This window comes from Octodon degus, unplaced genomic scaffold (genome assembly GCF_000260255.1).
Source record: "Octodon degus isolate 3935 unplaced genomic scaffold, OctDeg1.0 scaffold00113, whole genome shotgun sequence".
Lineage (NCBI taxonomy): Eukaryota > Metazoa > Chordata > Mammalia > Rodentia > Octodontidae > Octodon > Octodon degus.
Genome location: NW_004524689.1, coordinates 3,530,882 through 3,552,373, shown reverse-complemented (window position 1 = coordinate 3,552,373; position 21,492 = coordinate 3,530,882). Strand labels below are relative to the sequence as shown.

Genomic DNA, 21,492 nt, shown 5'->3' with positions numbered 1-21,492 from the left:
GGTGGGGTGCTAGGGAGTGTGCACACAGGGGTGGTTTCTGCTTGGAGGTTCCCCTCTGACTGCCCTGGGCTGGGGTAGCCGCCTGGTCCTGGGCTCAGCAGCAGGAGGTGGATGTGGGGACAGGCACTCCCCACCCTCAGGGGCCCCACGTAGGAGATGCCAGATACCAATGATCAGCATGGAGAGGGCAGGTTAGAGACCTGCTGATGTGAAGGGGCTCAGTCAGAGAGCCGCGTGTGACCCTGCCTACCAGCAGGTATGGGGGGCCTTCCCCAGCCTCAGTTTTCCTCTTCCTCAAAGGAGGAAGCAGGCTGCAAGCCTCACTAGGTGAGGGGACCAATGGGATTCTCGTGAGGTCACCAGCTGCAGGAGTGCAGGACGCAGCCCCACATCATCCCAGACTAAAGACGCGGGATGAGAGTCTTAAGTTAGGCACCAGGGAGCCTGCTGGGTGTGAGGCGAGGTGCTCCTCTTCTCTCTCCAGGGACTGAGGGAAGCATCCCAGCCAAGGGCTCCCCATTTGCCTCCTACAGGTCCCCAACACCCACATGTACCCTGGTGCCTGCCAGGATTCGCACTCATATGGCCCAGCAGGTGGCTGGGACACTCCAACAGCTCATGTTGCCATGGTTACCAGCTGCTGGAGGGTGAGGCGGACCCTCTACTGGGTGTCCTCCTATCAGCACCAGGGGGCTTTGGCAGAACCCTTGGGCTGTGGGTGAGACAGGCAGGCATCCAGCCACACACTGGGCTGTGTGTGCATGCGTGTGCATTTTTGGGGGCGGTGGTGTTGCAGGCAGCTCAGGGGTCCCTGAGGATGTGTGGGTAGAGCTTAGGGGCCCCAGTGAGGGAGGACCTGGTCAGCCTCCCTCTCCACCTGCTGGCAAGTGACCAAGCTCAGCCACAGAGGAAGCTGAACATCTCCCAAGGATATACAGGGAGCCAGGAATGGGGGTGCACACCTGTAATCCCAAAAACTAAGGAGGCTGAGTCAGGAGAATCGCTGCAAGTTGAATTCTAACCTGGGCTATATAGCAAGATCTTGTCTTAAAAAGGAAAAAAGAAAAAAGGTTCAAGGCCCAAGACCCTTCTTTCTCCGCTGCAGATGCCTGTTGTAGCTCACAGACAATCTTGGGGCTCTGTATCATGTGTCTTCTTCCTGTCAGTGACTCTGAGGGCAGTGACATCATCCTTCTGATTCTAGGGTTCATGAAATGAGTGACAGTCCTCAGTCCCAGACTGTCACACACACACCAGAGGGACAGGGTCCACTCCCTACATGAGCCAGCATGTGGGATTCTAGTAGCTTCTCCCAAACTCATCTTTCAGGACAAGGAGGAAGTGCTTTGGTAGTGTCCCTAGGTGCCTGGAGGCAGGGCTCTGAGGTCCCCTGAGTGTCCCACTGCCTCTGCATGATGTAAACAGTATGTAAACAGGGAGGCGTCCTGTCTCCTGTGAGGGGCAGCAGGCACCTGTGCCCCTGCAGAAAGGGCAACTGAGGTAGGATTTGCAATTCTAGCTCCGGGCTCCGTGTCCTTCGCAGGAGGAAGGGAACAAGTGTCTCTGGGCCTCTCTTTGACACCTGAACTGCTCGACCTAGGTACCTAAAAATAGTATCTATTTACTGCCAGGGAGAGTTAATATCCTGGGGGGGGGGTCGAGAGGAAGGCGGAGCTGGGGCAGGAGGGCGGCGGGGACACACAGGACGCACCCGGGCAGGGTGCAGACAACACAGAGAGGTGCCAGACACGCCTTGTCAGGTACAAGGTGACGAAGGCCTGCTCCTCTGTAGCAGAAAAGCAAACTGCTCTGTGGGCAGTGGCTCCGAATACGCTGTGCCTTGGACAGTGGCCCCGAAAACCCAGCATTCCAAGAGGGAAGGGACAGCGATACCAGCCTCTGGCTAATAAGCACCACACACGCACAGGGGTAGCACTCAGATTCAAAGCTAATTGCAGCTCAGGGGTCACTCCAGCGGGACGTGGGCTCCGTGCATTCTGGAGAATTAAAGGAACCAGGCAAAGCTCTTCTCACCAAGGCCTTCCAAAGTCTGAGGTGTTTCCCTGCTGGTCGCTTCACGGAGAATGAGAGCTAAGGACGCTCTCAGCAGCCAGGAACAGAGCCCGAGTGCTTCCCAAATCCACTCTCGGGCCTGCAGGCCTGAGGACCGCACAATGACTCGGCCCTCCAGGGATGCCCCAGACTCTCTGTGGGCAGGACACAGAGCCCCCGGAGGCTGCAAGTCCCAAGAAATGGTCGCCTGAAGTCAGAAGAGTGGGGCTGCAGAAATATCCAAGAGAGCAGGTGGGCAGGGCACAGCTGAGGGACTTGGGACCATCCAAGAGAGCAGGTGGGCAGGGCACAGCTGAGGGGCTTGGGACCAGCGCTGTCTCTCTGTGGCCTGCTACCCCTTGGGTGAGATCTGCTGCCCCTCACTGGCTGCAGCACTGTTGATTAAAGCCAGAACTCCCTCAGCCATTGTTATTTTTACTTTATGCTGAAAAATGGTGTGGTTAAGTTGTCTAGGCTGGTCTGGCTTTGAACTTGTGATTCTCCTGCTTCGGCTTCCTCATAGAAGAGATTAATGGTGCACACCATCTCTTTCCTTTCCTTTTTTTTTCTTTTTCTTTTTATATATTTGGTACAAGATCTTATGATGCAGCTTGGACCTATAGTGACCCTCCTGTTTTCAGCCTCCCCAGCACTGGGATTACAGGCATGCACCACCATGCCTGGTCTCAGCTGCTGGCTCAGCAGGCCTGGGGGTGGGGTCGGGGCAGCATGGAGTGCTGGGGATTGAACCCCAGTCCCTATGCTTGCCTAAGCAGGTGCTTAGTTTGCTGAGCTATCTTTATTTTATTTATTTATATTTTTTTTGCGGAACCGGGGATTGAACTCAGGCCCTTGTGCTTGCCAGGCAAGTGCTTATTCTACTGAGCCATCTCCCTGGCCTTGTTGAGCTATCTTGCTGGCCCTCTCTTTTCTTTTCTTTGCTGTCAAATTCCTCAAGAGCCATGCAGGCAGCTGAGTGCATCTGGGCTCCAAAGAGCCTGGCTGTGGGTCCCAGCTCCTTGGTGTCCCAGCTCGGGGCCTCTACTTAGGAAAGCCACGCTGAGCTTCGGTTCTGGTAAGGGGCAAGGCACTGACACCAAGCAGCAAGCAGGCAGCGGGTCTGCAGGGGCCATGCCATCGCCTCCCTGCCAGCCAACACAGCACACACGGCCCTCCCGGGCCTGGAGTAGTCCTCAACCTTCAGTCTTGACCTCCACCTTCCCCCAGGTCCTGCACTAGCAGCCTTTCCTTTGGGTATCTTCCACATTCCTCACTCCTGTCCCTGATTCCCAGGTGGCTTTGTCCACATCCAGGCTGTGACCCTGGGTGATCAGTAGCCACCCCCAGGTCCCAGTGAGCTGCTGCTGGTCAGGGCGTCCCTCCTCTGCCTTACCTCCTTGTGGGAAGAGCGGGAGGCTCCCGGTCCCCCCTCTGTGGCATTGTCTCTCTCCCCTCTGCTTATCACAGTCCTGTCCAAGTCTCCATCAAACATCTCTACTCCCCTTGCCCCTTTAGCAGTTTCTCTGCAGCGACTGCACCCCTTCTTGGCTCTATGTCCTCAGAAGCCAGAGCTCAGTGGCCCTTGCTTGTCACTGGCCCTTCAGATATCTGCTGCAAAGACCTCTCCTCTCACTGGCATTCATAGGTTGCAAACAATGTCTACATTTCAATTTGTTTTCTACTGCATGGCTTCATCGGATTCTCCCTGTCTGGCATCTTGTCACTACACCTAGAAGGGGCAGGGAGGATACGCCTTCTGGAAGCCCCAGTGCTCACTGAGTTCAGGATGGCAGGGCTCCTTCTTGGTGGACATCAGGCCTAAGTTCCTCGAAGGACCAGGAAGCTGCTGAGGGATGGACAAGGCAAATGGGCGGTGAGGGTGGGTTATGCTGGGGGAGAAGGTCTGCAGCAGTCCCTTCCGTGCTGGAGCCCCTGGGGTCAGGCAGGTGGGCAGAGCAGTGCTCAAACAGGCTGGAGGCAAGGGAAGCAGACTGGGGGGGACCCGTGGGTCCTCTCTGGTCTCTCACCCTGCAAGTAGCTGGCCAGGGTTCTCCCATGTTCCCCTCCAGGTCCTATAAGTGGGGACCTGAAACAATGAAGGAAACTCTAGCTGCTGTGCTTTTTGGAGTGCTTGGCTAGGATCTGGATGGGTCTGCTTGGGGTAGGTCTCGAAGGACAGGAGCTGCTCCGCCACTCCAGGCAAATGAAGGAACAAAGCTACCTGGCTGCTACAAGCTGCTGACAAAACCTGCGACCCACAGCACCCCGGAAGTGGCCCTCCCCCTGGGGAAATGGCCACTCCAGCAGGCGGCACGCGGACTTGTCTTAAATCTGGTGCAGGGATCTGGGCAGACCCACATGTGGGGCGCTGGAGTTCAAAGGCGTCCCCTGGTTAGAAACCAAATCTCCTGATGCCTATGTGGCGGGCTTTCAGAGGAGAGAGGTTTCGGAGGCGACTAGGATTTGTGAGGTCGCGAGGGTCAGTGTTCCTGGACAGCACAGATAGGTTTTCTAAGCAGCACATGCTTGTGCTGCCTGGTCATGGGACATCTCATGCTGTGCTGTGACCCAGACGCCAGCATGGTGCTCTGGACTTCTCAGCTGCCGGAGCCATGAGCCAAGTGAACTCCTCTGCTCTATAAGTGTCCCAGTCTTGGGTATCTTGTTACAGCAGCAGTTCAGCTGCCGAGATCCAGCCACTCAGCAAGGTCATGGTGAGGAGAATCCTTCTAACAGGTCTGCGCAGCGCGTGGGAAATGAGGGACTGGGCCCACCCTTTCTCTGTAACTCCCCCTTCCCTCGTCCTGCTTCATCTGCTATCAGATCTGTAGGTGTCTATGGGCTGGAAGGAGAAAAGCTGGGTGGCCCGGCAGGCAGGGGTGGTGGAGGTGGGAAGCACCGTGGCAAGCAACACACACAACCCCACACAGCGTACTCCCAGATCTCTGGGACGAAGCATCAGGCAGAGCAGGCTGGGCCTTCTGAGCATCTGTCCCGCAGGGATGGGAGTTACAAAGCTGAGATTGCTCGCGGGACCAGGAAGGGGAGGCTGGCCAGGATGTGGGGAGGGATACGAGGACCCTGCACCTGCTAGGGCCGCACAGTGAGTAGGGCCCTGAGCATGGTGGGCTACATGGAGCTCACTAGACTGCAGAGTGGACCCTTGCCTGAGTCCAGGGAGGTGCAGAATGGAAGCTCCTTCGCCAGCTGGCAGGCTTGGGTCTGTCTCACTATTACTGAGTGCCTCAGTTTCCCCATGGAGGCCTATGTAAAAGACCCTGACACAAAGGAAGGTCGTAAATGTGGCTCCCGTGTGCCACCCTATGCTTGATGGCCGTGAGTGATGCCCCTGTACTCGGGCTCTGCCAGACAAGGCAGGACAGGAGTTCCTTAGAATTCTCTATAACCAGTGGTCCCTTGCCCTCTCCCAACAGCCCTTCCTGGGACTTGGACACAGCCCAGGAAGTGGAAAGCACGGGGTCACCCCAGCTCTTCACTGCCTGTGTGTGGCCTGGAGGAACCTCTGCCACTCTGCTGCTGGGATGTCAGGACCCTGTGGCTTTAGGGTCTTCTGCCCTATGGAGAGAGACTCTGGCTGCTGAGTCAGGGTGTGGGAGAGTGGTGGGGTCCCTGGCCCCGGACACCTCCAAAGTCAGCCCTTCCTGAATGCTGTCTGTTACTCCTTGCTGTTCTAGCACTCTTCCCAGGGACCCCAGACAAAGCTTCAACTCCGGGACTTGGCGTGACGTGACGATCACAGAATTTAGCCAAGGCCCAAACACAGGCTGCTCCAGCTGGTGTCAGTGAGCACTGAAACGTGTTCCCAGCGCCCTAACAACGCGGCAGGCTTTCCTTCGAGGCGCAGGCTGTTTGCCCGGTTGCCATGCCCAGGCACCAAGAAACACGAGACATCCCTCGTGCCACGCCCTAACCCCCCGAACTGCGGAACCAAAGCTCAGCGCCACACGTCTCCCAAATCATTTGATTTTAAGAGGTCAGGAGAGAAAGGAAGAAGCCAGTGCAGGGGAATGAAGCTTCCCTGAGCTGCTAGCCCACAGAGCCCTCTGTCCTGGGGGAACCCCAGCACACCTGGCCTTGGTCCCACCATGCCACATCTCCCGTGGGCCCCAGGTCCCGTGGATGCTTCCTCCCATCCAGGCTCTGCATCCAGACCTGCACGGGCTCTGAACTCTAAAAAGACACGAAAAGGAGTTCAGGGTTCTTCCACGCCACCCCTTCACCCACTGCCTGAGTCCTGATTGTTCAGTCCCCAGGTCTGTATCGGCGCACGCAAACACAGTTATTGGCTGGTGTAGCAAGGAGAGGAAAAGGCTGGACCTCAGTTTTACATGGGAAAGCTTCAGGGTGCTTTCCAAGTGGGGATGCTCTGTAGTCCAAACACTCTCAGACGGAATCCAGAGGGCTGGACAGGCCTGGGGGGCCAACTGCGTCCCTGAGAGCCCCAAACTGTGAAAGCCCAGGACTAGGAGCCCAGAGCTACATTTGAGTCTGGGCTCTGCAGTGGTCAGATGCATCTGCCAGGAGAGGATCAGGTGGATATATGTGACTCTCCACAAGCAGGTCCCCAAACCCTGCAGCGCAGGGCCTGGATGCGGCTTCGTGAACAGAGTGGGAGCTTCATTTTGGCACGATGGGGGGTGCTGGCATTTGAGGGGGAGGAGAAGTTGCAGAGAGAGAAGAAATCCTGAAGCGACAGACAGGGGGACAGCTGTGGCCTGAACTTGGTGTTCTTGCTTGTCGGATGTGGATGTATTAATTTCCATAATTGCTAATAGCCCATTTCTCCAAGAGCTATTACTTATGTCATCTCTCCTTGGATACAGTTCAACCAAGGCAGGCAAAGAAAAGAGAGGAAAAGGTAACCCCTACTGCCAGGTCCCTGCTTTGGCCCCTCTCCCAAACAGGCAGCTCAGGCCCAGTTTTGAAGGTGACCCCGCTCATATCAGGGTCCAAACCCGCTGCCTTCAGACAGGTCCCTATCATGCCAGGAAGCAAAGAAAGTTACCAACCCCAAAAATGCTGAATCACAAAGTGAGGCTGAGCAGAAAGTGGGGGTGGGGTGGTGAGGGAGACGGTGGCCAGGGAGCGAGGCAGGGAAGGGTGCTGAGGGGTTTTGTACTTGGAGCACCCCAGGGTGCTCCAGGATCCCCTGCAGGTGCCTCCCCAGGACAAATGCTAGGAGAAGCTGGCTGGCTGCGCCTGATGGGAGGGCGGGCAGGTGGGCAGGTGCGCCTGGTCGCTGGTACTGCAGCAGGAAGCAGTGCAGCAGCCCGTGCTCCGCATCCCGCAGGAGCAGCAGCAGGTAGGGAGGTGCTTCGTGCCAGAGCCCGAGCTGGAGGTAGAAGGAGTGACAGGGGATGGGGCTAGGGACTGGAGGGCCATGGGGGCACGCGGCGAGCCAGAAGGATGTGCCCGGAGAAGCGACCGGGAGAGAGATGCAGAATACCGGCGCGGGGAGCTGGGAGCGCTCGGCCCGGGCTCCGCAGAGGCCGGGAAGAGTGCCGGGAAGGGGAGGCAAGGCTGGGGACGGTAGGAGCAGGTGAGGGGACGCCGGCGAGGGGTGAAGTTTGGGGCAGGGGTCTGGAATTTGAGGTCCGAGGTCCGAGGTCAGGCGGGACGACAGGGAAGCTGCGAGAGGATGCGATGGGGGAAGGGAGACGGAGGAGAAGGAGGTGAGGGGGCTGGAGAGGAGGTGAAAAAGCGGCGGAGAGGCAGGCACGCAGGGCCGGGAGGACGGGCGAGAGGGACCACGGCGCTCCCTGCCGCTCTTCGGGCGCAAGTCTTTGGGCATCGCGCCCACTAGGGTCTCCCCTGTACTTACCTGGGGGCTCCAGCTCCGGATCCTTCACCCCGCTCCGGATCTTCCTTCCCTCCCGGCCCCAGCGACTTCAGCGCCCCCCGAATCCCGCTCGCTCCTGCAGGTTCCGCCCGCAGCATCTTCACCTCGTGGGACGCCTGCGGCCACGCCCCTTGGGGTTTCTCATTGGGTATTGTTCACGCCAATCACATTCCCATTGGCCTAGCGTACGGTGTCCATGCAAATCAGGATGGGCCCGCCGCCCCATCGATTGGCTGACGCTCCTGGAGCGGAGCCCCCGGACTCGGGCTCTGATTGGCTCTGGGTCCCAGACGAGTGAAGGGACGCGGGGCGGGTTCTCAGCCTGAGAACCCGCTCTGCCGTCGGAGGCTCCCATCTAGGTTAGCGGCAGGCCGGGCTTACCCCTCAATTAGGAGGGCTCTGAGGCCTGTGGCTCGGTCAAGCACCGGCCACTGAACCCTTGGGTTCTGGTGCTGCAGGGACTACTTGGAAAACGTGGGCGTCTGTGCTCTCAGCCCTGGGCTGCAAGCCCGTCTCCTAGGTAACGTGGACGGCGGTGAGCGGAACCAAGTGGGCTGGCGCCGTGGGGGAGACAGACGCGGCCTGCAGGCACTTAGTGCGCAGAAGTCGGCCTGGCCTCGCTGCTCTGGGGTGGGGGTTTGGCCAAGCCCTGCGTGCGCTCCCGAGCCTGCAGGGCGTGGCGACGGCGGAGCGAGGGTGCGGGACAGGGCTGGGCCTCGGTCCTCCCCCCCCGCCTTGATGATTGGTGCTGCCCTGCGTCGTTAGGCGTAGTGGGCGCCTTCGGGTTTGCCCCCTCCCCCTGCCCCTTGACTGCTGGCTGCTGACCTGCTGAAGCCCGGGAAGCGAGGCCGGCGCGGGGGTAGTGGGGCCGGTGGGGCTGTCGCGTCAGTGTCCAGCTCTCGTAAGTGCGCATCCTTCCCCAGCCGGCCCGGAGCTCCTGCGGCCCTCCACGCACCCCGAGGCCCTGCCTGTCCCGCCGACCCGCCCAGACTGGCGGTCTGTCCCGCGTCTAGCCCTGCTCTCGGCTTGGCGCGCGCGAGGCCCGCGTGGAAGTCTGCGAAGGCAGCGAGCCCCACGCAGTGCTGTGGGAGGAGGGCGGGTGTTGGGGGCCGCGGGGGAAGGGGTCCCCGTCACAGCTCACCTGTGCACCTTTCCTGGGCCACGGCTCGGCTTGCGAGCTCAGGTGTGCTGTCTTGGCCCCGCTGCGCTGCACAGCATCCTGCGGGAGCGGCGAGCTTGCCCGCTGTGTGGTTCAGGGTGAAGAAAGCCACGCAGCCAGTGCTTAGACCTCCTCTAGTGCCCAGGCCTAAGGAAAACCAGATGACCCAGTCCTGGCAAGCAGGCTTCCCAGGGCAGCTCTCCTGCTCCTCCGTTCCCCTGGAATCTGTGTGTGTGTGTGTGTGTGTGTGTGTGTGTGTGTGTGTGTAGTAAGCCTAGTTGGTTTCTTCTGGCCGGCCGCCTGGTACCCTGCCCTTTCTCCCAATGGGGGGGGGGCGGGGTTAGTAGACCTCTTGCTGTGAGGCTTACTCATGCCCCGAGTTTTTTTTTTTTTTTTTTTTTTTTCTCTCCTTACTGGAGTTTCAGATTCTTGGAGATGAGGCCTTTGACAGCCTCCTGTGTGTGGAACTGGATGGGTGCTTGCATTTCATTATTACTTGTCTAATATTTGGAGACATGAAGACTTCACAGTCCTCGTTTTGTAGATTGGAAACAGATAGGAAGGAGAACATCTTTCCTGTAGTGGGGGAGATCAGAGGACCAGCCTGATCCTGGGCTCTTCCCCTGTCCTGTCACCCTCACTTTGGGGCATCTCGTCTCCCTGCCTTCTCTTGGTCGGTGGGCTGGGATCAAGACAGAGGTAGCATAGCTTTACGTTGTCACGGGATGGCCATTGAACCCGAGTCTCACTCGTCTCCTCTGTGGGATGCCACAGCGATGTTATTTATCTCTCAGTTGTTGGAATAATAATTAAGGAAATGCCTTTGAGTTCCTGGCTCAAGATAGGTGCTTAGTAAAAGCTGATGCCTGTCCTTTTTATCCCCCAGAAAGTCCATTCTTTGGTTCTTTAAAGCATGGGTCCCTTTCTGATGTTCAACGCCCAGTGGTCCTCCCTGCCTTTCTACAGGGCATTCCAATTCAATCACTGGACATTCTTGCTGTAGAGTTTATGGTCCTCCAGGACAGCGTTACATGCACGGCTCTGTGCATTTGTGATTTCTCTGTGGATCTCGGTGGGAAGCAGGTGGAGATGGGGACCCATGCTTACCCTAAGGAGGTGGGTTGGGTGGGGTGGGTTAAGAGTCGCTGGCTGTCTGGGCACCTACCCCAGGTGTCCCAGGTGTCACCCTTCCCTCAGACTGTAGCTATCCCTCTCTGCTCTGAGGTTCCCAGTGGAGGCTAGGCCTTCTATGGTGTACCCTTCCTTTCTAGCCTGGTCTGAGGGTACTGGAGGATCAGGGCAAAGCTTGCTCTTCAGCAGCATCTGCTGGCCAGAGGTGGCACTGGAAGCTGGTGAGTAGGTCACTGGGTGCCTGTGTGGCGCAGCCTTCCTTCCAGGGACAGGAAGTGGGTGTGCATGCATCTATCTCTGTTTCATCCTGAAGGGTACCTGGGAGACAACGCTGCATCAGGATACTAACCCAGCAGAGCTCCAGGGCCGCCCTACCGGAGGCTTGGTGTGGAGCTGTGGCTGTTGAAGGAGCTCTGGTGAGGGGCACCAAGGATGCGGGAGGATGAGGAGTCCTCCTGCCAAAAGCCAGCCATTGAGTGGCCAGTGCTGTGACCAGCAACCACGCCAGGGTCTTGGGAGCCAGGGAGGTGGGCCCCAGGGACGTCTAGGAGCCCCTCCTGGAGAAAGCGCCCCCTGGCTGCGTGCTGGTCAGGCCGCTTCTGCATGCAGGTTGTGGACATTGAGTTTCCTGGGGCTGCTGCCAGCAGAATCTCATGAACTCATGGCTTGAGATGACACAGATTTATTCTTCTCCAGTTAGTGAGATCTGAAGTTCAGATTTGGTCTCTCTGGGTTAACTGCAGGCTTGGGCAGGGCAGATCCCTTCTGGAGGCGCTAGGGGAGCACTTTCCAGAGCGCCCCCTACCCCATCCCTTGGCTCCAGGCTGCTTCTGTGGGCACCTGGGCTCTTTTCTGACCCCTCCCTGCCGGTGTCTGATAAAGTCCCTCGTGGCCTGGGATGATTTCCATCTTGAGGACATGTGTTAGTCACGCGTGGAGAGTGCCTTCTACCCTGAGATAGCTTAGGGACAGGAGTGCATCTGTGGAGGCCACTACTGAGCACTTGGAGGAGGGGAGTAGTTTCTGGGGCCTTTGGTGGGGGTGTTGCTCTGCTGTAGGGGGCATGGGGGACCTCCCGCCCTCAGCCCTGTCCACCTACGCTTGCCTTCCCCCTCACAGTCCTGGGAGTCTCCTGGAGTTCCTCTCCCCAGCCTCTGTGGTGCCCAGGGAGCCCTGAGGTTCAGGGTAGCCAGGCCTGGGCGGCTGTGGGCATTGCAGCAGGTAGCTGGGCTGAGTTCCCGGAAGGACTTTGTCTTTGGTGGTGTGGTGGGGTCCACCCCCTCCTCAGAACCAGTGCAGGGAACATGGTGAGGCTCCTGCGGGATGAGACAGGTTTTGAGAAACAGCAGCCCATGATGAATGAGAAAACCCAGCCAAGCTGTGTGCCAGCCGCGTTCCCACGGTAAGGGCTTGACTCTGCCCTCTGCGGTGCACATGGCCTTCAAGGTGCATTTCTGGAGGGGCAGGACCCCGGACCAGGGCCCTTGAGGCCAGGGGACATCCCATGGCCAGCATGTCCTTTCTCACTCTCCACCTACTACACTCCCCTAAGCCCTCAGACTTCAGGGTCTCAGACCTCTCTGTTTTTAAAAAAGTTACTGAAGATCCCAAGAGGTCTTGCTTATGTGAGCTGTGGTTGTTGGTTTTTTTTGTATTGGAAATCAAATGTGAGAAGTTTCTTTAAAGGACCCCCCATTTTTGGTACCAGGATTCGAACTCAGGACCTTGCTTGCGTTTTCCAGGCAGGTACTTAAGCCACTGAGCTATCTCCTCAGCCAGAGAGAAATGTTACAAACACAAATTTGTTAAAAAATAACAGTAAACCTGTTAATATCAACATTAAAAAAAAAAAAAAGGACTCTCTAAAAAGTGAAAAGCTATGTTTTCCAGAACAAAAAATTGGCATGAAGAGGGGGCGGTTTGGTGTTCTTGCTGAGATGTTAGAGAGAGCTGTGTCCCCACGTGTCTGTGCTGCTTTGGCAGAAGCTTGGAAGGCCCCAGCCGTTGTCACCCGCACACACGCAGTGGTTCCGGAAGGTCCCGCCCTTCCCAGCTGGCGTCTCCTGCCCAGTTCTTTACCGCCGCACACTGCTGCCTGGAGCATCGTGGTTCAGGGAGGTACTTGACCCTGCCATCCCGAGACGCTCCGCCGCTGTCTCTGAGGACCGAGCTTGTCTGTCACGGCCCATCTCCTCAGAAAAGTCCTGAAGCAGGAAGCTGCCAGGCTTCTGCTGGAGGCTACAGATGCCCCTGACGCCTGCCGTTGCTGCCTCACTTCCTTGATGTGACAGGCTGTCTTCACTCTGGTGGAGAAGGTGTCTGCTGAGGGCCCCAGTGTCTGCCGAGGGTCCCGGCCTAAGGAAGTGTGGCTGCCTCTCGGTCACTCTGAGTAAAAGGATGTTGACAGACAAGCAGAAAGCACGTGTTCGCTGGCAGCCCCATCCCAAGGCCTCCTTGGTGGCCACCTTCCCTGAGGTTGCCAGGGCGGTGCCTGCATGCGGACTCTGAATCTGCACACCGAGCGGCCGAGTGTCATGAGTTCAGTTTTCCTGGTGTCTCTGGCTGTGGGTGGTGGTGAGCTTAACGCGGAGGGCAGCTCCAGCCCCTCTGTAGGGAGCTAGTGCTGGCCTTGAGGGTCCGGGGACACTATGGGAGGGAGTGGCTGTTAGAGATACCCCACTTGCACTTTCTCCTGGCCACCGTGTCTCTATGAGGTGAAGGTCCTTGTCCAGGTCCAAGTGTGGCAGCCCAGCGGAAGTCCAGTGGCCTGTGGGGGTGGGGTCACGAGTTGTCCTGGGTGGCTGGCTTTAGGGTGACCTCTACACCCACTGGCTGGGCTCCGGAGTTGTTCTTTCTTTTTGATGGGTACATCCGGTAGCTGCTTGCAAGATGCCGCTGGTGGTTCCAGACTGATAGTTTCTCTCCAAGGGCCGTATTTTCCTCTCTGAATGAGTGTTGTGTATCCTTGGCGCTGACTGGGCCCTGCCATATGGCCCCCAAGCCAGCCCCGCACTAGCGTGGGCTTAAGCTGCCTCTCACCTGTGTTCTCCTGTGGTACCTGTTACGGTTTGTGTCTAGATGAGCCCCAAAGCCTCACGGTCATAGGTGGGGCCTTTTGGAGATGGCCGCATCTGGGATGTGTGCTGCTGGGACCAAAGATGTGACAGTGGGCTTGATTCCCAGTGTGATGCTAGGATTAAGGGCAGGTAGCCTGGTTGAAATAGAAGGGACAGGAAGAGGGTCGCTCATAGTTTGCTGCTTCCTGCCTTCTGCCTGCCCTGCTTTCCTATGAACTGTTTCTCCTCCGAGGTGCCCCTCTGCTGTGTTACCCTGCCTGAGGGCCAGCCAACTATGAACTGAAAACTCTACAAACTGTGAGCGGAATACACCTTCCCCCTTTAACTTGGGGCGTCAGGTATTCTGTCTCAGCATTAAGAAAGGTAGCTAAGGCAGTGCCGTCCCTGAGTCAGTCATGAAGTCAGTGTAGCTGTGTTCTGATTGGCCCATGAAAGGGGGTGGGTGGGGCCTGTGGGAAGATGAGGGCACGTTTCCCAGGCGAGGCCTCGCGGTTGTGGGTCAGCTGCGTGGGCTGCAGTGCTGGGGCTCCCCTGGGGTTGCAGCATGGGCTTGGGGGTGGAGCTTGGGAATTGAGCACTGAGGCCATGACATGGTCTTTCTTCCTTTGGCGCAGGTGACCCTGAGGCCCAGGAGAGGATCAGGCGAGCAGAATGAGCGACTGGAATAAGATCTTTGCCCAGAATGCTCTTGTCCCTCCGCATCCGCAGAGAGCCCGGCAGCTTCTAAAGGAGTCCACTGCGTTTCAGTGTGTCCTGAAGTGGCTGGATGGGCCGCTAATTAAGCAGGTAATGAAGTTTGCTATTCATTGTCAGCTGCTCTCGGCTGAGAGGAGGTCTCCAGTTACCATTGATTTTCACTTACCTCCCGAGTCTCATCGCCATGCCCATTGCTTGGGCCTTGGCAGTGCCCAGAGGCAAAGTGGCCCATCAGCACCCAGGACAGCACTCAGCAGCTGGGTCAGCACTTTGGCCGCCAGCGGAGGGATTGTTCTGCCTACAGTGGAGTGCTGTGCAAGCCCAGGGAGCTGATTTCCAGGGCTACGTCTGAGCCAGATGGCTTACAAGAGGTGACCCTGTGTGCCCCTGGGCCTGGCTCCCTGTCATCCTGGCAGGCAGCAGTACAGCTGCAAAGTTCTTTTTATCCAGGCGGCTCCATCTGTGGCTTGAGCTACCACAGCCTCCTGCGCATGCAGGCCTGAGTCCTCCTGGCCCTGCTGGCCCTGCTGGCCCTGCTGGCCCTGCAGCCACCTGTGCCCTTGAGCTGCTGTGAGTGCGCTTCTTGCTGCCTCCTGCAGGATGTGCATGTGGTTGGATGTCCTTGGGAGGCCCTCGAGTGAGTCGGCGTGAGCCGTGTGTTCCAGAGTGAGGCTCTCCAAGACGGCCCTCCCCTGCAGCCTGCAGAAGCTACTTGTGTACATGGGGAGTGGCAGGAGTGCGAGGCCTGTGAATACTCAGTGGTGACTAAGTCACTCAGGGCCCCACTGGCCCACTGCAAACCCTCGGTCTGGCCCTGCAGGCCCCTGCCCTGTGTCGGCACCCGGAAGCTGCGCGTTCACGGCTTTATTTCCTTGCACTTCATTATTGTGCTGTTTCTTACGCCCCTCACTGCAGCCCTGGGAAAGAGGGGACAGCTTTGCCTGCCCATGGGAAAGAAATGGTGTCCAGGAGCATGCAGCCAGCCATCCGGGGAAAGGCGCTCCTGGCCCGGGCTCCCTTCCTGTTTTATTTTCTTTTTGAAAAGGTAGTGCACATAGATCGAAATTTGCAAGGACACAGGGAAAGGGATCATCCTTTGTGTCCCCAAGGAACTTGGTGTCCACTGTGATACAGCTTCTGTCAACGTGTTTTTGTACATTCTAGAAATCCTAAGCAAATATAACATATAAATACACTGTTAGATATTTTTTCTTTTGAAGAAGTAAATGATAGCTTACCGTATTTTCTATATCCTCTATGTATGTATGTATGTATGTATGTATTTACTTATTTAGGTTTTTTGAGATAGGGTTTCCCAGCATAGCTCAGGCTGGCCTTGAACTCATGGCTATCCACCTGCCTCAGCCTCCCGAGTGCTGGTATTATAGGTGTGCACCAGCAGTCCTGGCCCTGTACCTATTCTATAAAAAGATACTCTTAATAACATACACACACACACACATATATATATATATTTATTTATTTTTATGTATTTTAGTAAGTGTCTGCAGGGTCTCACTACACAGCTCGGACCTGTAGTGATCCTCCTGTTTTCAGCCTCCCAAGCGCTGGGATTACAGGCACGCACTATCACACCCAGTCTCAGTCACTGCTTCAGCACACCAGGGATCGAACCCTGGTTCCTGTGCCTTCCTAAGCAGGCGTTTTAGTCTGCTGAGCAATCTGGCCGGCCCAATAATATATTTTATAAGTTGCTGATGTTATTACAGGAAGAGACTTCTCATTCTTTCTTGCCAGGGATGAGCCATCACTTCCTTGGGCCCTCTGAGTTATTTGGCTTCCTACCACTGTAACAAAATACCTTAGAGAAACAGCCTAAAGGAGAAGAGGTTTCCTTTGGCTCCTGTTTCAGAGGCTACAGTCCATGGGTCGCTCGTTCTGTTGCGATCAGGCCTGTGGTGGGGTGCAAACATCATGGGGGAGGGGTCCCGCCGAGGAGGGCTGCTCCCTCGGGGAGCCAGGAGACAGCAGGCAGAGAGCTGGAGGGAGGGAAGGGGCGGGGCTAAGGCTGTGCCTTTCCAGGCCCCGCCCCCAGCGGCCTGCTTCCTCCAATAAGGCTCCACCTCCTCACCGCGTTCAGGTATCCGCCGGTGGATTACACTCTCACGCAGTTTAGCGCCCGGGTCTGATCATTTTAGAGCCTCAGTACTGAACACAGGAGGCTTTGGGGAGACGTTTTTGATCCAAATCACATCATCCTTACTGATGAAGACTAGACTGGGTCACTAATTTTCTGTTATATGTACTTCTTCTATGACTAATCTCCACCTTTAAAAAATATCTGTAGAATAAAAAAAAAAAAAATCTGTAGAATAATTTTGCAAGTGGAATCTCTGATTCAAACCCATATGTTACAATTTAGCATTTAAGAGTACATTATATGTTATTTTTAAAAAGTATGTTTGAAAAAAAGGACAAATTAGAAGGAAGAAACGGGAGAAAGCTTTCATGGCTTTCTTCACAGTAGCCCGCCTTGCTTTCTGCAGGATGTTCTTTTCTTTTGGGAACTATTTTTGGGAATCAAACTCAGGACCTTGCTCTTTGCCAGGCAGGCGCTTGTGCCACTGAGCTACATCCGTGGCCCTCCAGAATGTTCTTTGATCTTGCTTGTTCCTATTCTACCTGGCCCAAGCTTGCTCTGCAGAGCCAGTTTCTCTTTTCTTCACTTTTATTTTGTTTTATTTATTTATTTTTCTGTATTTAGGACAGGGTCTACAGGGTCTCATTACATAGATCGGACTCGAAGTGACCCTTCTGTTTTCAGTGTAACAAGCGCTGGGATTACAGACGTGTGCCACCATGCCCAATCTCAGTCCCTGTCTCAGCATGCCCTGGGGGCGGGGCTGGCATGGCACGAAGGGGATTAAACCCCGGCCGCTGCGCTCTGCCTAAGCCGGCGTTTTAGTCCTCTGAGCTCTTGGGTTGGCCTTCTTCACTTTTAGTTGTTCACATAAACTTTGCCACTGGTTTTTGCTGGTTTTGTTCAGTTCTTTGTTTGAAATGAGAAGCACCTGGAAAAAAAAGAAATGGAGGAAAAACCGTGTAAGTATGAAGTGTAAAGATCTAGTGACCACGCCAGCATCTGACAAAGATTTCAAGGTGAAGCGCAGGGGTAGGGATGAGGGAGCGTTGCTTTCCTTTGATTTATTCATTTTGGAGGGGGTGGATGGAGCCCCAGCCAGGAGTCGGGATGCGCCCCAGTGTGTGCGCGCACGCCAGACTCCCAGAAGCGGAGCAGGCATTCAGCAGAGCCCGGTGTCCCTGCAGCCTCGGCGCTGCGAGCTCCCGCAGACGGAGCCTTCTGAGACCTCAGCTCCCGTGCTGGGAGCAGAACTGGGTAGAGGTGAGGGGGCCTGTGTGTTAGATTCACAGCCATGGCTGGAGACTTTCCTCCTCTCTCATGCTAATCAATAGAACATACAGATCAAAAAAGAAAAAAAGGATTGGAAACTGTCAACTACATTGGCATTTCTTAAGTCCCACCCCCGTGAGTGCAGGGTGCAAGTGTGTGTGGACCACTCAATGAGAGGCCATGTGCTGGGCTACAGAAATGTCAAAACATTGAAAAGGGTGGAGATTATGGCGAGAATGCCTGCAGATACAGCGGTACTGAAGTGGAAGTCAGCAGTAAGACCAGCAGACGGGCCTGGAAAATCCTCTGATCGTAGGGAGTTGACACACTGCCAAACAACCCTTCAGCCCAGGCAGACTTCATGGAGAAATTCAAAATTAATTTGAACCGAGTAATGGGAAAAGATATAAAAATTCATGAGCTGTGGGTAATGGCAACCCTTTGATGGAGATGTGTAGCTTTCTGTAACTTGTGTGAGAAAAGAAGAGAGACGCCAAAGCCGTGATAAGCGCAGACAGGTATCGAGGGGAGCGGAAGCCGCCCGGGCATTGCCAGGGGAAGGACAGCAAGGGAGTTGGAAGCCGGTTCTTGCAGTGATCACCAAAGCAAGGCTGACTTCAGGGCTGCGAAGGGGGCCAGAAACAGGGCGTATCTGACGGGCACTCAAAACGTAGTGTTGAATTTCAACAAACATTAAAGGAAGAAATAGTGGCCTAGAGACAGATTCCCCGGGGGGCTTCCTGACTCATTTCTTGAGGGCCTGGTGGCTCCCTTGCCCTAGCTGGGCAAGGGCAGGGGAGAAAATACAGACAGCTGTCTGTCTCTCAATAGTAGGAACACAGACAGCCTTAAAATGCAGGCATCATGCCAGCATATCTATAAAGGACCCGGATTAGCGGAGTTCACAGAGAGATGCAGCGTAGATTCTACGAAAACAGTGAAGATGCGGCACGTAGCACAGTACGGTCGGAAACACGTCAGGGAAGAAGACCTGACTTGGCTCGCCTTATGAGTGTCCGAAGTTCTGGATGCGGTGAGATTGGAGGGCTTCTCCGAGGGAGGTGTTGGGCCGGGAGGTCCCACGCTGCATTTGAGCTCAGGTACTTTGTGGCTATTTCTGTGTGTTTCTCCTCCTGCCCCACCTAGTTTTTTGGCTTAATTTTTCCTGGACGCTGATTCTTTCCTGGGGACAGATGCTTTGATTCCATTTGATATCTATTGGGCACCTGTTTTGCTTGGCTTGGGGAGACACGTAGGTGGCTCTGCCTCAGGTCCCGTCCCTGAGCCCTTAGCCAGGTGCGGAGCCGGGTCTGGAGATGCAGCGGCAAGGGTCTGGGCCCAGGGCTGCGCGGAGCTGGAGAGCCTGGCGTCTGGGGCAAAGTCTGAGCCCTACCTGGGGCTGACCTCCCTGGGGTGATGCCAGGAGGGGGGTGAGGAGGTGAGGGGTGCTGGAAGATGGAGAGGGGAGGAGACAGATGCCCAAGCAGGTCGGAGGTGCAGGAACTGAGAGCCCGGCCTGTGGGCGGAGGAGGGGACAGCGTTCCAGGCCCAGGTCACTGTTCACATGCTCACTGGGGCCACAGAGAGGTACTGTGTAAAGAGCTGGGCAATTGGCGCATGCCTATAATCCCAGCACCTCGGGAGGCTGAGGCAGGAGGATTGAAAATTTGCGGCCAGCCTGGGCCATTTAGTAATCCCTTCTCTGCAAAGTAGAGGAGACCTCAATCCAGAGGCCCTAGGTTGGGGCCTCAGTGACACACTCACCTGCGCACGCGCACACACATGCATGCACACGCACACAGTGTTCTTATAGGCAGGTCACATTTATAGGAAGACTCCAAAGCCTGAGTGCTGACAACACAGAAAACCAGGACATGGATCACACAGCAGAGATGGTGCACTTGTCACTGGTCCTTGGCACCCAGGTGCCCTCCTGCTCTGTGGCCTGGGAGTCTGCCGTGCTCCACCTGCCTCCTGCCAAGTTCCCAGCCCTTGTGCTCTCCTGGGTCCTGGCTCAGACTTTCCCCCTCAGCATCACCTGCTGTGGCCCTGTCTCTGTCCTCTCCCCGTTGTTCTTGTGTGAACCCCTGCCAGGACTGAGATGTGGTCTTGATCCCCCTTGCGCCCCCAGAGCCTGGCACAGGGTGGGCACATAGTGGGCGTTCAGCGAATGGTTATTAAATAAGAATGGAAGAGGAGCAGAGACGCTGCTGCAGGGGAGATCTGTGCCTTGCTGGTCGTAACCAGCTTCAAAAGGCCTGGGGGCCAAGCTGGAAACGCGCTGGAAGTGAGTCCACATGTGAGTCACAGCAGCTCCGTTCTGCATGTACAGCCATGACTTCGCTGCCCCCCAGCATCCGCTTTGCTAATGCTGCCCCCAATAATCCTGACATATTGTGGCTTTAAGTGCTGCTGGTTATATCAGGACGAAGTCACTTAGGTGCAAATCATTAAAAAAAACCCCAAAACTAAAGGGGCTTATGGTTAACTCAGAACCCAAATTTTTGGGAGCTTCAAATGTGGCTTGGTCTGGGGTCTCTTGTGATCTGTCCTGGCTTTCTTGCCTCTGCCTGGTGTCAGTGGCCACAGCTGCAGGCCCTTGTCCCGGCTGAACCTCCGTCTCCACAGTGCTGGCCCCTTGCATCTCGCTGGCTCTGGGCACACCTTGAGCCCGTGTCACCGATGTCCAGAGAACATCAGCGCTCTGATTGGCCAGTCAGAGCTGCGCACCCTGACTGTAACCTCACCAAGACCAGAGCAGATTGAGCTGCGGATGACTGCATAGTGGGGCGGTGCCCATGTCCCAGTGCCAGGTGGCCGCTCAGTGTCCCCAGGGCAGCTTGTGACAGGGCTCATTCAGGGCCTGTTCCTGTTGTCTTCTAGGGTGCGCTGGAGATGCTGTCGGAGGTCGAGTGCCATCTGCGAGTGTCTCTCTTTGACATCACTTACCGACACTTCTTTGGGAGGACGTGGAGAACCACAGTGAAGCCGACTAAGCAGCTTGCGCGGCAGCCGCCCAGGATTGTCTTCGGGGAGGTAGGCTGGGAGCGGGGGGTGGGGGTGGGCTCAGGCGTGTGGCTCCTTGGCTCTGGGGGCCAGTGCATCCCAGGCCTGCAGGAACATTGTGGCAGCAGGTCCAGTGCCACAAAGCCCGGCTTGTGGCTGGTACTTTATTTCCAAAGGCAGTCTTAGGTAGAAGCCAGCTGTCCTGAGCAAGTGACAATGCCTGAAGTGTGTGTGTGTGTGTGTGTGTGTGTGTGTGTGTAGGTGGGGGTGGGTGGGGCCTGGGGGAGGGTGGGGAGGTGGGGGTGTCAGGTTCCTGGATGTCTTGGGACAAAGTTTAGGGCAGTGTTGACCGAGTTTTCTGCCACTACTTCCTCCTTCACCTTCCCTCCTTCACCCCCCACTCCTTCTCTTTTTTTTCTCATAGTGCAGTTGAGATAGTAAAGATACTGCCTGGATGGAGTGGCTCAGACCTGCCCCTGTTTCTGGCTGGCCTGGGCAGCGGTGTGGACACTGGTTGATCCCCATGTCCCCTGGGTGGCTCTGTAGTTGCCACCCTGCCCATGGCTACTCTGCTTCCACGGCTGCCCCTAGTGTCCAGGCCTGCAGCTGGTGTCACCCTCCAGTTCCCCCTTCCCCTGTGTAGGCCACCTGGGGTGCCAGGGCACAAGGGTGTACCTCTCTTGGTGCTAACATCTGCCACGTGGCAGCTGCACCCGTGTTGGGCCCCGGGTGCTGACTGCAGGACACGAGACCTGTCTCGCAGGCCCAGGAGGGCAGCAACTGCGTGGCTGGGGGCTGCAGGGCTTGAAAGGACTGGTCTGGGATGAGCGAGGAGCAGGGCCCTCCTGGCAGGGCAGTGGGGAGGGAAGGGAGGCGCGGTGGGGGGGCAGGCAGGCTGGTGGTCAGCACCTCCTCTGCAGGGCCTTGCCGGGATGTCTGCGTCATTCAGAGAGCTGAGCACATCACAGAGGCCTTTCCTGTACTGGCTGCTGGTTTGTACTTGTTTTTGAGCCAGGGTCTCATTGTGCAGTTGATGCTAGGCCTGAACCCACTGTGTGGTCTCCAGGGGCCTTGAACTCACAGCACTCCTCTTGCCTGAACCCACTGTGTGGTCTCCGGGGGCCTTGAACTCACAGCG

General features: G+C 56.4%; 2 protein-coding genes across 9 annotated transcripts in view; one reads left to right on the top strand and one right to left on the bottom strand.

The window, feature by feature from the left end:
• Kcnab2 (potassium voltage-gated channel subfamily A regulatory beta subunit 2) overlaps positions 1-7,987 on the bottom strand; it is a 72,028-nt gene extending 64,041 nt beyond the window's left edge. The window contains exon 1 of the mRNA XM_004639619.2: positions 7,895-7,987. The gene's annotated coding sequence lies outside the window, so the exon portion shown is untranslated. The remainder of the gene's footprint in view (positions 1-7,894) is intronic.
• Positions 7,988-8,214: 227 nt separating this feature from the next.
• Nphp4 (nephrocystin 4) overlaps positions 8,215-21,492 on the top strand; it is a 104,072-nt gene continuing 90,794 nt past the window's right edge. For 6 of the 8 annotated variants that reach the window (XR_002817709.1, XM_023699461.1, XM_023699460.1 and 3 more), the window contains exons 1-3: positions 8,727-8,813; positions 13,894-14,065; positions 20,232-20,384. Coding sequence is in view for 7 of the 8 variants with exons in the window: in XM_023699461.1 (XP_023555229.1) it covers positions 13,931-14,065; positions 20,232-20,384 (288 nt within the window). In the remaining variant the exon portion in view is untranslated. Of the gene's footprint in view, positions 8,433-8,726; positions 8,814-13,893; positions 14,066-20,231; positions 20,385-21,492 lie in introns of those variants that run through there. The other 2 variants (XM_023699458.1, XM_023699457.1) reach the window with 2 other exon arrangements.